The 16,797-nt window shown below is 40.6% G+C and overlaps 1 protein-coding gene across 1 annotated transcript in view; it reads right to left on the minus strand.

The window, feature by feature from the left end:
- Positions 1-16,797, minus strand: part of LOC139738668 (uncharacterized) — a 200,088-nt gene that overhangs the window by 17,268 nt on the left and 166,023 nt on the right. The window contains 2 exon segments of the mRNA XM_071649281.1: positions 3,480-14,123; positions 14,633-14,695. Coding sequence (XP_071505382.1) covers positions 3,480-14,123; positions 14,633-14,695 — 10,707 coding nt within the window.

Here is a 16,797-nt window from a genome sequence, read left to right on the forward strand (position 1 = left end):
TGATAATGGTTATTGTTGTTGGTGTTTTTTTAATACTAAATGTGTCCAAGTCTTTTTAACAAGTATTCAGTGAGGCTCTATAAGTTAACATGTCATTCTAATCTCTAGCAAGTGATTCTTTGATTGCCTATGTAGACTAAGCTAATCTAGCAGCTTTGGTTAGAGCATGCCAAACCCTCTTTCATGAGTGAATATTATTGTCAAGTGGGAAAAACTTGATACTGATGATACTTTTAGCTCCAATCATCTTTTCTTTCAAATAAAAGTGGCACATAGAGAGGGCAGTGAATATCAATGCAGAAAATGTTGATTATTTACAGACAGGCAAAATCATTTGTTGTCGATGGTAACTGAAGGGAAGTCAAGAATGGTTTTAAGCTCTTTGTTAGCTTTAGCAGATGCCTCCATAAACTCTTTGATGCCATACAAAACTTTAATGCACTCTTTCATAGTGACAGATGAATGGTAAACATATCTAAATATGGATTATACTGCCTTCAGCTTTCAAAACTGAGTTAATGCATTGAAAAAATATGGATTATACTGCCTAAAAGCTTTTAAACTGAGCTAATGCATTGAAATTGTACAATTTTGCTGAGCAGTCTTGAAACAAACAATCAAAGCAGCTTGAATTAACACATCTGGTGCAAAATAGAATTCATTTTGTACGAGTACTGAAATACCCAGTCTCAGTAGCTGAAAGAATGACATGGCAAGAATGTGGACTGTCCCACTCAATTCTGTTACAAATTCAATATTACAAATAAGTTTAAGTAAACTTTAAATGCCTCTTTATGTTAACTGCATAAAGAAATTAGGAGAATTTATGAACTGTCAAAAAAATTGACTATTGGTTTTTGTTTGTTTTTCCTACAAGGAAGTGGTACAGGTACATCTCATAAGACAAGATGTTAGCGGTGTATTTTAAAGCACAATCTTTTTGGTATTTGAAAGTTTGCCTGGATACAATATGACTCATAAGTCATGGGCAGCTATGTAAACATTATAGAAAGATACATAAGGGTGTTTATGCTTGCCTTGTAAGCTTTGGTATCAAGTGTGGACCAATCTTATTAGGCAAAGATGATTTGTTTTTAAATGCTGTCATTCAGATTCTGCTTCAAACTGTCAATTTCAAGACTGTAGTACTATGTCCACCTTCACACAATTTGAATATCACAAACATTAATACACGCGCTGGTTCAAAATATATTTGTGCATTCAAATCAGTATGAATGAGGCACTCAAATGACAATAGTATTAGGAGTGGACTAGTAGTCATGCAGTGCATACAAGCAAGTGAAAATAATATAATGTGAACCCAGACAAACCAACAGTGGAAATTACACCTTGAGAAAAGAAATAATAATATTGACAGAATGAAAACCTAAACAAGCACATGAATTTGTTAGATACTTTACTCAAACACAGAGATGCTGGTTAGTCAATGAAAATAAAATGATTCAACAAAATGACCACATTGCTTTCATTTAATTTATTTGATTTGATTAAGGCAACCATCCAGGTGACATGCATCAGTGACACATACAATAGACATTTTAAATAGTTTTGTAAGATTGCAGACATAAAAGATATTGCAAAATAATATTTTTTTCAGCATGAAATAAGTATGTTATTTTTATGAAGAAATATCAGATGAATAAACCTCACACCTAATCATTTATTCATTTTAATAGATATGTATTAAAATGCATCTAAGAATCATTACAATTTGTTTATTTATCACATCTATAACCTCATCCTGCTCCTTCTAGATTTATGATTGCTTATCATCAATTACTCAAAATAATCTACTGTCATTCATAATCTGTTTAACATATTTAGACATTTGAAGTAACTTGCTATACTTCTTGCCTCAGAATACAAACATCTTTCTAGCACAAACTCCTATGATCATTAAGTTATTTTGTAACCATGATTCACAGAGTATGAAGTCATACATCACAAAATTCATAGCAACACAGTACAACTGGCTGCAATTTGTCTTTTTACTCTATGTTGATTGTTTCCATCTTTTTAAAGAGCTTGATTCATAGTAGTAAAAGTTGTATTAATTCTCACAAAAAATAATTCAAGATTAAGGAGAATGACTCTAATCATATTGACTTTGATTAATTTAAGGATTTGTTAGCACAATGTGCGATAGGATCAGTTAATAAAAGCAAGTAGGATATATAGTGACAAACTTTTTACAATCTTGATATACAATTGGCATTTATACAGCTACTACAGATATACAATATCAGGTGTACAAAATGTGTATATCTTTTTTTTTTTCATGCAGTGTTTAGAGTACATACGGTTTGAATGACAAGTTAATGTTTCGTCAACTACATTGGCTTAAACGTATTTGTAATAACAATAATAATAACAAAGCACTCATGTGAATTCTGTGGAAAAAATAGACTATTTTTCATTGCAGTATTATTCATAATCTTGATACCCTATTCTTATATTTATAAATCTCTACCTACTATTCTCAGACAAGCATTCAAAATATATCTTCCTTAGTTCACACACATCAGAGTTGTATACTTTGGCACAATTGCTGTTTTTGAAAGACACTTCATCACATTTACCCTCTTTCACAATATGAAATCAATAATTGCACTTCCCTCACAGTGCTTTTACAGCACCTCGAAAGCAATCAACACAGTCCCTACTATCAGTGCAGGCTCTGTGCCAAGTTTGGATTTAATCCTACAATGTCTGCTAAAAACTAAATTATGCATTTTTTCCTTAGATGTAGTGTCCCACTCTAATCAGGTACCTGTTTATAACACATACATAATATATCTGATAACTTTTACAGGCCTAAATAACAATTTAGCATATAAACAGAAAGGTGCAGTCAGTCAGCTGATCAAAATTATTGAATTTGCAAGTTAATGTCTACTTGTCTCATTAAATGCTTGGTGTAACAAACCACAATTGGGAAGTAGTGTAGCGTACATTCTAATTTTAGTGAATCAAAATTTAGATGTCAGTGTTCAACTTACATTACATGCTTGAATAATTACTCAACATGACAGTGACTCAAAGAAGCACATGAATAGGGAAAGTATGAACTTACTTTACACATTAGTAAAATCAACACGTGGAATCTTAATCCTTACAAGATGTGACCTTGAGTACATTCCATAAGCTACTTTCATTCAATAGTCTTGATCAGCTGTATGGTACTTAGAAATTAATATTTTCACAGAACATTTAAGCAAAGGTTCATGCTTCAAAAAAATCATAGGGCACTTCAAATGAACTTATCAGGGGGTAAAAGCATCACCAAATTCATGCCAAACATGGAGCATAAGTAGGGCAATGATAAGCAGACAGGTGCATACAACAAAAGCGAGTCTGTTAATGCTCTTCAACCAGCTCATCAGAGTGGAACAAATGCTACGGTCATGCAAGGCTTGGGCAGTGCTACTGGCAACACTCTCTTTTTCCTGTCTCAATACCTGTCTCTGTCTGGGCTGGGTCTCTTTATGATCAGCCAAGTACTCTGAGGATGACCGTGTCTGGAGGATAGCCTCCCCAAACTGGGTTTCCTCTCCGGGGTAGCTGACTTCTCTTCGGAATGTGGTGCGAGTGACATGAACAGACTTTTTCACGATGCCACCATCCTCCTGTTTGGTCTCATATTCTTCATGGACAACATAATGGGTGGATGAATCATCCACAGATCCTTGGGAGGTACTTCCAGTGGCTTGTGCTGATTCGGTGTCTTCTTCATCTTCAGATGGATCAGCTGCTGGCATGGGTCCTCTGAAAGGCTTTGTAGGGCTGTCAACTTCATCCTTTTCCTCTCCCTCTTCAACAGCCGTTTCCTCTTGGTCAGCACTTGGTTCACTTTCCAGAAAATTGACATCCACAGGTGGTAGGTGGCTCTCTACATCGGATACTGGCTCTGGTGGCCGTGGACTGACCACAGAATCAGCTCTGTCACTGTCCTCAATTTGAAAAACCTCCTGATCATGGGCTGGTGCTTGAGCATAGTGATCTTCTTCTTCGGCATGCTGTGCAAGGGCCTCAGTCAGCATGGCTTCATCAAATTGGGTATGAGTTACAGCCTGCTCACTGTAAGATATGCTGACACTGACTTGCTCTTGAGAAGATAGATCTTGGTACTGCATGATATCAACATCCTCTCCGTGTGGAAGCTCCACTTCTTGGGGAGAGTCAAGAACTTCAGGTTCAGAACCCATCTGCTGTGATTCTGGATCATAAAAATCCCCATGCTCCTGTTGCTGATTTCCAATGAGGTTAGGGTCATAATAATCCGACTCTGTAGGGCCATCAACCAGGACAGTATCTTGGACCTGAAAATGACTCTCTGGTTCTTGCACATCTTCATATAGAAGCTGTCTTGACTCTGAGGACACTTCAGCCACAGAGGTTGAATCATAGCAGAACTCTTGATGGTCACTTGGCCCTACAGATGATCCATCATGTGTGGATGACTCTGGAAGAGACTCTGGAGTGTCTGGAAGTTCTTGTATTTCTGGTGTGACAAGAGAATCGGGAGATGGAGGCTGAGGATGAATGACTAAGTCCTGTGGTGCCTGAGAAGACAATGGCAATCTTTCATCGAAAGGTTCTCCCGTCACAACTCTTGTCTCTGTGACAACTTTGCGATGGTAAACCACAGTTCCATCTTCAGTTTGGTCTTCATATGTTTCTTCAATATGAGATTGCCTTGTCCTCACTATGGCATCCCCTTCCTGGCTCTCAACCCACTGTCCTTGAAATTCTCTCTCTGATGCAGGGGTCTGGACAGCATATTGTTGCTCTATTTCAGCCAGAGCTGTTCCATGCAATGGCTCTCCTGTCTCTGTCTCAATTTGATCTTGCTCAAAAGATACAGCTGCATCTTTGTCAGAAGGAATGACTTGATGTCCAGGTTCTGCAACGTCATACGAGTGAGACATCATTTCAATATGACTATAACTGGTAGCGTATTCTCCAGTGATATCAAGAATGTCTGGAGTACCTCGCCCATCCTCAGGGCCAGAGTCTACTTGAATGTCGGTTGATGGTATCTCCTGCTCAGTTTCACCATCCATTTGTCCTGGCTGTGACTCTAGGTAAAGCTCTTTTTCAACAATCATTGCCTGCTCAATAGATTTATAGGAAGTAACTGTGTAGTCCTCTTCTTTGTCTCTTCCTGGGGGCTTCGCACTGTCACCTTGGACCACAGGAACAGTTGCAACTGTGGTTTCAAGCATACTGTGAGAAGGAAGTTGAGAGTCAGATTCTGTCCCCTCTTGCACATCTCGTGGAACTTCTTCGACATGCTCCTCCATGTAGCTTATACTCTCAGTTCTCATGTCATAGTCATCTTCATCATCAACACCAAGTTGTTCACTGCTTATGCCATCTTCACCAAGAATAATTTCACTCTCTTCAGTGGGTGGATCAGGCTCAATGAGATATCCATGGTCCCTTGCACGCCTTTCAGCTACTGCCTCATCATCTTGTACAATCTCTTCAGATTGCAAGTCTAGCTTGATTTCTGGAATCATATCATAATCATCTGAATGCTCATCATCCATTGAGATATCCCTTTCAGTTAGGTCAAGCTCGTCTTCAATGTGAACATCATCTTCCGGCTCACTGCTCTCCACCATTGTTTCCTCTACAAATCTTACTTCTCTTGTTTGCACAGTCCTTATCACTCTTTCTACATAAGCAGCACTTTGATCTCGAAGACTGGCAGCTTCCCCTGGTTCAGCAAGCATGTCTTCTTGATATTCCACAACTTCCCCTGAAGTTACACCCTCCTCTATAGGAGACAGGTCTTCTCTCTCAGCAGGAGTTGATTTAGCTTCTTCTTCTGTAACTTCTTTTACCATTGTGGTTGTACTTGAAATGTGAACTTCAGTGTGAGTGGTAGTGCTGACTGTTTGCTGAACACTCTCTAGCCCTGCATCTTCATATCCTCTTGCAGATTCAGGGATGTCCTTTTCTACTGGCAGAGTTTCTTTATCCAGTTGTTCTTCATCCTTTAGGATTGTTTCTTTGTGTTCTGTTGTTGGAATGCATTCATCAACCTTCTCGACATCACATGGTAATGATTCAGGAATACTGGTTTCTGGTTCTGTAGAGGGCTCCTGTTCCATAACTCTCTCACTTTCAAGACCTTCAGTTGACACACATATTTCTGTGGGTGCTGATGTAATGGCTACTTCTTGCATGCTTTCTTCTAGAGTATCATGTGGTACTCCTGCTGGGAGCTCTTGGAGGTCAGTGGGAATTTGATCTTGTATGTCAACCCTCTCTTCATGAACTGTACCTTGAGATGGTTCTCCAGGGTGCTCGGGTTCCCCTTCTGCCTCATCAAAATGTGGTTCAGGAATTTCGTGCTTCTCAACAACAGTCGTTTGAGCAGTGATATGTATTTCAGTGTGAGATGATGTAACTGTAGCTTGTTCTACGACTTCATGGAAAATGGCCTCTTCCTCAAGATTTTCTTGCTGCTCACTGTGGGTTTGGCTTTCTAAGCTGGGTTGGATATCATCAATGATGTCTGCAGCACCTCTTTCCTGAGAAGAAGAAATTTCCTCCTTCAATATCACCTCTTTGTGGTCATGGGAGAGGACTGGTTCTTCTACTTGCTCATCACTTACAATTTCCTCTTTGGTGCTTGTGTGACTTTGTTGTTCCATTGACAACTCTTGAGGATGTTCTAACAAGGGTGGTGAAAATGTAACTTGAGGCTGGTCACTTGAAGCTTCCTTGGGCACATTTACTTCAGTGTGAGTAGTAATAACAGGAAGCTGTACACTCTCTTGAACATCTACATGTTCTTTGTGTGGAGTATGTTTCTCATCTTCTTTTACATCAGGAAGTTGCTTTTCTATGTGCTGTATCTCCTCCCTCACAACTGTCTCCCTATACTCCGTGGTCAGTGTATCTTCCTCAGTGCACTCTTTATGTACAGTTTCTACTGTGTGTATGGCGAATGATTCATCTGCAGAATCAAGGACTTTTTCTGCTTTGGGTTCTGGCTCTATTTGGTCTGATGCTGCTTCACTCAGTTTGTCTACATCAGAGTCGGGTTGTGGCTCATCACGCTGTTGTACATCCTCCTGTGGAAACACGTAGTCAACTGCAACAGCATCTTTAACTTTCTCTTCAGTCCTGACCTCCAGACTGTGTGGCTGAACAGATGATTCATCCCTTTCACCTGGATGAGCTTCTTTTTCTGTTACAGTGATTTCACCGACCACCTGTATGTCAGTGTGGGTTGCGTAAATAGTTGTGTGCTGGATACCTTCGTCACAGATACTGGATTCTTCATGGGAAGATGCATGGTCAACCTGAATTTCTGCAGGCTTCTCTGCTGGCATTTCTTCAGGCTTATCTGCTGGAATTTCTTCATGCAGATGAATTTCATCCTTCAGAATGGTCTCCCTGTCTGTTCTTGTTACACCCTTGTCCTCCAGTTGTTTTTCAAAAATATCCTTTTCCTCTTCTTCTCTCTTCTCCTCATGCAATTGCATCTCTACATGAGTTGACACAATGTGCGTTTGTTGAACACTTTCTTCTATGACAGCTTTGGATTCTTCCTGGAGAGGTTCCTGGCCTACTGGAACTTCATCCTGCATTATTTCTGGCATTTCTTCAAGTTGGTGAACTTCCTCCTTCATGATAGTATCTCTGTCCACTGTAGGTGTAGCTCCATCTTCCATCAGTTCTTCACAAATATCCTCTCCTCTTTGTGCTTCCTTTTCCTCAGCAGGTGCCTCACTTGAGGATTGAACATCGACAGGTATTGATAAAGAGTGTGTATGTAGGATGCTATCTTCCATGACAGGCTTGGATTCTTCCTGGGGAGGTTCCTGGTCAACCAGAACTTCTTCCTGGTTGTCTTCTGGCATTTCTTCCAGTTGGCATGCTTCATCCTTCAGGATTGTTCCTTTGTCAGTTGCTACATCCCCCACCATGTCTTTACAAACATCTTCTTCTTGTACTTCCCTTTCCTCAGCAGGTACCTCGCTCAATAAGTGGACATCTTGAGTTGATGAAATGTGTGTGTGTTGAATACTTTCCTCTATGACAATTTTGGATTCATCCTGAAGAGGTTTCTGGTCTATTATAACTTCTTCCTTTTTTTCTACTGGTATTTCTTCAAGATTTTGAACCTCTTCCTTCAGGATGGTCTCTCTGTCTTCTGCGCTTATTGACTTCTCCCCAAGATGTTCTTCACAAATGTCCTTTTCCTTATCTTGTTCTCTCTCAACAGGTGACTCACTCACAGATTGTACTTCTATGGAACTTGCAGTAATGTGTGTGTGTTGAATTGTCTCTTCTATGACAACTTTGGATTCTTCATGGAGCGGTTTTTGGTCCACTGGAACTTCTTCCTGCTTTTCTTTTGGCATCTCTTCAAGTTGGTGAATCTCTTCCTTCAAGATGGTCTCTCTGTCGTCTGCTGTTCCTGACTTGTCCCCAAGACGTTCTTCACAAATGTCCTTTTCCTTTTCTTGTTTTCTCTCAACAGGTGACTCACTCACAGATTGTACTTCTATGGAACTTGCGGAAATGTGTGTGTGTTGAACGGTTTCTTCTATGACAACTTTAGATTCTTCATGGACAGGTTTCTGGTCCACTGGAACTTCTTCCTGCTTTTCTTTTGGCATCTCTTCAAGTTGGTGAATCTCTTCCTTCAAGATGGTCTCTCTGTCGTCTGCTGTTCCTGACTTGTCCCCAAGATGTTCTTCACAAATGTTCTTTTCCTTTTCTTGTTCTCTCTCAACAGGTGACTCACTCACAGATTGTACTTCTATGGAACTTGCGGAAATGTGTGTGTGTTGAACGGTTTCTTCTATGACAACTTTAGATTCTTCATGGAGTGGTTTCTGGTCCACTGGAACTTCTTCCTGCTTTTCTTTTGGCATCTCTTCAAGTTGGTGAATCTCTTCCTTCAAGATGGTCTCTCTGTCGTCTGCTGTTCCTGACTTGTCCCCAAGACGTTCTTCACAAATGTCCTTTACCTTTTCTTGTTCTCTCTCAACAGGTGACTCACTCACAGATTGTACTTCTATGGGACTTGCGGAAATGTGTGTGTGTTGAACGGTTTCTTCTATGACAACTTTAGATTCTTCATGGAGCGGTTTCTGGTCCACTGGAACTTCTTCCTGCTTTTCTTCTGGCATCTCTTCAAGTTGGTGAATCTCTTCCTTCAAGATGGTCTCTCTGTCGTCTGCTGTTCCTGACTTGTCCCCAAGACGTTCTTCACAAATGTCCTTTTCCTTTTCTTGTTCTCTCTCAACAGGTGACTCACTCACAGATTGTACTTCTATGGAACTTGCGGAAATGTGTGTGTGTTGAACGGTTTCTTCTATGACAACTTTAGATTCTTCATGGAGCGGTTTCTGGTCCACTGGAACTTCTTCCTGTTTTTCTTCTGGCATCTCTTCAAGTTGGTGAATCTCTTCCTTCAAGATGGTCTCTCTGTCGTCTGCTGTTCCTGACTTGTCCCCAAGACGTTCTTCACAAATGTCCTTTTCCTTTTCTTGTTCTCTCTCAACAGGTGACTCACTCACAGATTGTACTTCTATGGAACTTGCGGAAATGTGTGTGTGTTGAACAGTTTCTTCTATGACAACTTTAGATTCTTCATGGAGCGGTTTCTGGTCCACTGGAACTTCTTCCTGCTTTTCTTTTGACATCTCTTCAAGTTGGTGAATCTCTTCCTTCAAGATGGTCTCTCTGTCGTCTGCTGTTCCTGACTTGTCCCCAAGACGTTCTTCACAAATGTCCTTTTCCTTTTCTTGTTCTCTCTCAACAGGTGACTCACTCACAGATTGTACTTCTATGGAACTTGCGGAAATGTGTGTGTGTTGAACGGTTTCTTCTATGACAACTTTAGATTCTTCATGGAGCGGTTTCTGGTCCACTGGAACTTCTTCCTGCTTTTCTTCTGGCATCTCTTCAAGTTGGTGAATCTCTTCCTTCAAAATGGTCTCTCTGTCGTCTGCTGTTCCTGACTTGTCCCCAAGACGTTCTTCACAAATGTCCTTTTCCTTTTCTTGTTCTCTCTCAACAGGTGACTCACTCACAGATTGTACTTCTATGGAACTTGCGGAAATGTGTGTGTGTTGAACGGTTTCTTCTATGACAACTTTAGATTCTTCATGGAGCGGTTTCTGGTCCACTGGAACTTCTTCCTGCTTCTCTTCTGGCATCTCTTCAAGTTGGTGAATCTCTTCCTTCAAGATGGTCTCTCTGTCATCTGCTGTTCCTGACTTGTCCCCAAGACGTTCTTCACAAATGTCCTTTTCCTTTTCTTGTTCTCTCTCAACAGGTGACTCACTCACAGATTGTACTTCTACGGAACTTGCGGAAATGTGTGTGTGTTGAACGGTTTCTTCTATGACAACTTTGGATTCTTCATGGAGCGGTTTCTGGTCCACTGGAACTTCTTCCTGCTTTTCTTCTGGCATCTCTTCAAGTTGGTGAATCTCTTCCGTAAAGACGGTCTCTCTATCTACTGCAGTTACTGAACTGTCCCCAAGACGTTCTTCAATAATGTCCTTTTCCTTTTCTTGTTCTCTCTCAACAGATGACTCACTCACAGTTTGTATATCTATGTGACTGGCAGAGATTTGTGTGTGTTGAATGGTCTCTTCTAAGACAATTTTAGATTCTTCCAGTGGAGGTTCCTGGTCTACTAAAGCTTCTCTCTGCTTTTCTCCCAGCATTTCATCAACTCTGTGTACTTCATCCTGTGGGATTGTCTGTCTTTCTGTGTTTGTAACCCCATCACCCTCTGGTTTTTCCTGGATATCATCTATTGTCATTGCTTCCTTTTCTTCAGGTGTCTCACTCAAAGATTGGACATCTACATGTGTTGATGAAATCTTGGGGCGTTCCTCTTCCACAAGAGCTCCGTTTTGCTTTTCTTTGGGCATTTCTTCAAGTTGGTAAACTTCATCTTTCAAAATGACCTCTCCATCTACAGTGGCCACTGCTATGTCTTCAGGTCGTTCCTCCTGAACATCCGTTCTCTTTTCTTGTTCCCTCTCAACAGGTGTCTCACTGACAGATTGATCATCTTCAGGACTTGAAGAAATCTGTGTGTGTTGAATGCTCTCTTCTAAGATGAATGTGGATTCTGCCTGGTCTGCCAGAACTTCCTGCTTTTCTCCAGGTTTTTCTTCAAGTTGGTGTACTCCATCAAGTTGGATTGTCTCTTTGTCTGATGTGGTTGTAGCTCCATCTACCACTGGTTCTTCACAAATATCCTTATCTTTTTCTACTTCCTTTTCCTCAGCAAGAACTTCACTCAGCGATTGAACATCCACATGTGTTGATGTAATGTGTGTATGTTTAACACTTTCTTCAATGACAATTTTGGATACATCCTGGGGGAACTCCTGGTCAATCAGAACTTCTTCCTTCTTTTCTTCTGGCATCTCTTCAAGTTTGTGAATCTCTTCCTTCAAGATGGTATCTCTGTCTGCTGGAGTTACTGCATTGTCCCCAAGACGGTCTTCACAAATGTCCTTTTCCTTTTCTTGTACAGTCTCAACAGGTGATTCACTCACAGATTGTACTTCTATGGAACTTGCAGAAACATGTGTGTGTTGAATGGTTTCTTCTATGACCACTTTGGTTTCTTCATGAAGAGGTTTCTGATCCACAGGAACTTCTTCCTGCTTTTCTACTGGAATTTCTTCAAGTTGGTGAATCTCTTCCTTCAAGATGGTCTCTTTGTCTACTGCTGTTCCTAACTTGTCCCCAAGACGTTCTTCACAAATGTCCTTTTCCTTTTCTTGTTCTCTCTCAACAGGTGACTCACTCGCAGATTGTATTTCTATGGGACTTGCGGAAACTTGTGTGTGTTGAATGGTTTCTTCTATGACCACTTTGGTTTCTTCATGGAGTGGTTTCTGATCCACAGGAACTTCTTCCTGCCTTTCTACTGGAATTTCTTCAAGTTGGTGAACTTCTTCCTTCAAGATGGTCTCTCTGTCTACTGCAGTTACTGACCTATCCCCAAGACGTTCTTCACAAATGTCCTTTTCCTTTTCTTGTTCTCTCTCGACAGGTGACTCACTCACAGATTGTGCTTCGATGGGACTTGCAGAAACATGTGTGTGTTGAACGGTTCCTTCTATGACAACTTCAGATTCTTTGTGGGAAGGTTCTCTGTCGACCAAAACCTCTTCCTTTTCTTCTTGCATTTCTTCAAGTTTATGTTCTTCATCCCTGAGGATGGCCTGTCTGTCTGTCGAGATTATGGCTCTATCACCTACTTGTTCTTCCCAGACATCCTTTTCTTTTTCTTGCATCTTCTCTTCAATATGTGTTTCACTTATCACATGTACTTCTCTGTGAGTTTCTAACTCTACTTCTTCACACTTGGTGGTCATAGCAGGCTCTCCAGCTTGACTTTTGCCATCGATTTCCCCATCAACTTTGGGTTCAGGTTCTTGTTGACCATTTCGTTCCACTGCCTCATCAGCAGGTTGTTTGTCACTGAACATATCTTTGTGCACATGTGATTCTGGTTCTGCTAGAGGGCCTTCAAAAGAGACAGACACAGTGTCTTCTGATGGTGATTTTTCCTCTGGTACCTGACTCACTTTAGGCAAATTTTCATCAATCCCAGGTTCTGGGATGTCGGCTACACTGGTGGTGTGTATTTCAGTGTGAGATGATGTCACTGTGGTGTGGTGAACAGTCTCACGAATAACATGTCCTGGATCAGAAAATGGTTTTGAATCTTCCTTGACATCACCAGTATCCACTTCTACCTTTTGCACATCTTTTGTTATTGTCTCTTTGTATTCAGTGGTGATGACTTTTCCATCAATATGTTGTTCAATGATTCCTTCCCTATGAATCTCTTCTGGCTGGGATTTTTCAATAGGTGTCTGTGAAAAATCCTTCTCTTCTTCCCTCTCAATGGAACTATCAGATGGAACCATTTCCTGCTCTTCTTGAATGTCTTCCAGGAAGTCATCTCTCTCTGAGGGCATGGCTTCCATTGATGTTGAAATATCATCCTCTTCATAATCTGGAGCATTCATGGCTGCCAAAGTTTGTGTGGTGACAACTATGTCTTCATGCTTTGATTCACTCTGGAGGACATCTCTTTCATCCTCCATCGGTTCTCTAGGCACATCTATCTCCTGTGATTTGCATGTCTCCTCTGCCATTTTTTCTTCAACTGGACCCTCGGGTTGACTGTCTGTTGGGATGTCCTTCTCAACATCCTTTGGCTCTTCAGCAGGATAAGCCATCTCCTTTTTCTGAAACATATGTGTTTCTTTCACAACTTTGACAGTGTGCTCAACAACTTCTTTTTCTGTTTGGGAAGCAGGCAAAAGTGCATCTCTTTCTCTCCCACCTACTTCCTCTGGAAGAGTCTCATCTGGTATTGACACATCCTGTGGCTCTTTGAACTCTTCAGGTTTGTCTACAGCTTTCTCTCCATCTTCTGTGCCGTATTGCTTCTGGATGATCACAGTGTCTACGACAGTGGATACATATTCCCTAACCTGCTGCCCTGGAATGTCAGCCTCCTTTTCACCAACATCTGCTGGTGGAACCGGTTTGCTAAAGACACCACCATCTACTTCTTCCTTTTCTCCCTGTGCCTCCTGAAGCTGCACTTCTGTTCCTTTGGTAATAATTGTCTTCTCTTCAACAAAAGAATGAACAACTGTGTCTGCACTAACTGGTATATCATCTGACTTTGACTTAGGAATGTCATCAACTGTTGCTTTTTCCTTTTCAAACTTTTGTGTCTCCTGTTCAGGTCTGTCAGGTGCATGGGTTGCCTCTGCAGGCACATGTTTTTTGTCTTCTTTCACAACAGCTTCCTTTGGCTGGCTGGGCATGGAAGCTTCTTCAATTTTTGCTTCAAACTGCTTTATTTTCTGACGGATGTCAACCTGATGCTCAGGCTCTTCATGATCAGACTGGACTTGGGCTGGTGGCTCTTTGTCTTCAACATGGGCTTCAGGCCTTTTCTCAGCAGATTCTTGTACACGTTCATGTTGTTCTGATGGAACCAGCTTTGGCTCATCTGTTTTTTCTTGTAGGATGGTGACAGTCTGTTCCACACTTTTCACTGTCCTTGTTATTGTCTAGGAGAAGATAGGGGTGATTCATGCAGCTTTGCTTGAATATAACATCAATAGTGAGTATGATGTACATTGTTTGTCTATTTGTGTGTGTGTTTGAGTGTCAGAACACTTTATAGTTGATGGCTGAGACAGAGAACAAAAGGATTACAAGTAGCAAATGTGTGTTCATAACCTTCACAAGGCCTACCATAACATTTGTATGAAATATATTTGAAGTAATCTAAGGACAGAGGCCTGACACAAGTGTGTGTAGGAAATTTTTCACTAGTCCCAATATGATTAAACACTAGATATGCACACGGCTGGCTATGTACTGCAATGTTACTTGATTCTTTGTGTAAATGTGAACTTCAGTTAAACTACTACATTCTATGACTAGACCACTGAGCAAAGCACTACTATCTCCATGAGCAAAAACTTCACAGCTGTACTGTCTTTTCTTTCCCTCATAACACTATTAATGGCTTCGCATAATCACAATTTTAAAACAATATGCTAGCCATTCTCACCTCAGACGAAGTAGTCTCCTTCCAGGTCACTTCTCCTTTTTCCTGATGCTCATGAACAGGCTCCTGTGGTGTTAATCACATTAAGTCACTTCACTATCAACTGACATACAGCCCGGGTGCAAGTCTAACCCCATCAGGAATATTGGGAGACCACAGGCAAGGGGCTGCATGATGCACGCAAAGCTGCAGGTCCAGTCATGTACCAGCCATGCATAATGAATATTTATGGACATCATGAATACGTGTCCTGCTTGCATTACAACATGCATATTGATGAAAGGTTTAAGCGGTTGCATGAATGCTGGGCGCATGCCTATCCCATGTGTGGAGGTGAAGGGTCTCTACAAGCATTGTGCAATGACAGTGACAAATGGAGTTCCATGGCTTTCTGCATATCTCATATTGTGGTATGGTCTAAGCTTCTTTAGCAAAAATATGGATAGGATATTAAAATATGGACATGCAATAGCAACGTGAGAAGCACAGAAAAAGATCAGCAGAAAGACAAAAGTTTGATAAAACAAGAGGTAACACGACGGACTATCACACAAAAACATACATGAAGGCAGGAAAACATTTAGTAGATGACCAACGGTCCTGGACAGTTCATTGTCTCTTTTCCTTCTTTATTGGAATCGCTCATTTACACCAACACCTGTCATCCCAGTCATCAACAATGGTTTATTCACAAGCATCATGAGACACAACAAACACACAAAGATGATGCATTTGATGCACACAAACACACACAAATGATTGAAGAGACAGATGTGCAAAAGGTGTGATCAAAAGGATTCATAACAAACATAAAGTGATGTGAGAAGGAAGGGGAAAAAACTGAAAAATGGGGCCGTGTAGAACATGATTCCAGTTCATGGTCAGACAGAATTTTCTCTCGCATCAAATGGCATAGATTCTTTTTTTTTTTAAATTTCTGCTGGGTTTCTTGTCACAGAGAATGCAAGGATAGAGCAATGATATATGGACCATACATGGAGTTGTGGAAACATGTGAAGATGGGGACGGCTAAGCAGTCAGTAGAACATATGGATTGCCAAAAATTGCATTGCTATGATAGTGGGTGGCTGGTGGAGTAACTGTGGGAAGCTTTTGCCATTGTGAGCTGATCACAGCATAATATTTTTCTCTTACTTAATGCATATATGCGAGTAGATATGTACACTTCTAAATATGGGTATTTTTTTGTTTGTTGTCGTAGGGTCTTCTTTTTCTTTTTGGTTTCAAGGATAGGCGGCGTGGCAGGTCGGGATAGCAAAGCATTGTGGTTAAATATCCTCCCTAATACATACTTCATCATATATCTCTCTGATGATGTGTCTCCCATTCAAAGAATTCACAGAAATATATGAATATACGGTCATGAGAAAAATATATGTTATGTAATATGAATGACACAATTTTGACTACCACGCCATAATGCCCAAGAACATCCACAAAATTTGATATTCAGGGAAACTGATCAAATGCTAGAGTTTTTGGTAACTCAAAATGCATATTACACCAGCATACCAAAGAATGCAATCAGCAAGGTCATTAGAAGTTAGTAGAACTTATTAGCATTGGTTAGTACTAAACAGACTAGCAAAAGTGGTACATGAGTGACATGGACAGTTCCAAAAGAACAAGACCAGTATTGCAATCCTATCTTCTTCTTTTTTTTTAATGCCAAACAACTGCCCTTTAAACTAATCTGGACCTATGTGACTAACAGGTCTGCCTAATATCTACAATTTTGAAACTTTGAATGCCAATCTTAATTGTCAGGCAGTCTGTATTGTGTGTGGTTCACATCATTACATCATATCACTTTGACATTTCTGGTAGAAATATAACATAATCATACAGTTAGAGCACGATGCAGCGCCTTACAGCTAACAGCCAGCCGAGTTTTCTGTAGAGAATTTCTGACCGCACTGCCAACAGATGTAGGGGTTTTAAAAATGTCTCGGTGATGGTGAGTGAAACATGGCTGTTGGTATGGGTAGTAATAGTCCCATGCAAAGCATGGAGCCCCTTGCCAATTGTTTTGTATGACATTTATGGAAATGATGCTTTTAGAAATATTTCTGGGGGGAGTGATAGCAATGACACTACTGCACTATCGGCTCTGGTCTGGTCTACCGTCTGTGATGATTAAATTAATT

Source organism: Diadema antillarum, unplaced genomic scaffold, assembly GCF_040938485.1.
Source record: "Diadema antillarum isolate AM-2024a unplaced genomic scaffold, OU_Dant_1.0 seq00000764_RagTag, whole genome shotgun sequence".
NCBI lineage: Eukaryota > Metazoa > Echinodermata > Echinoidea > Diadematoida > Diadematidae > Diadema > Diadema antillarum.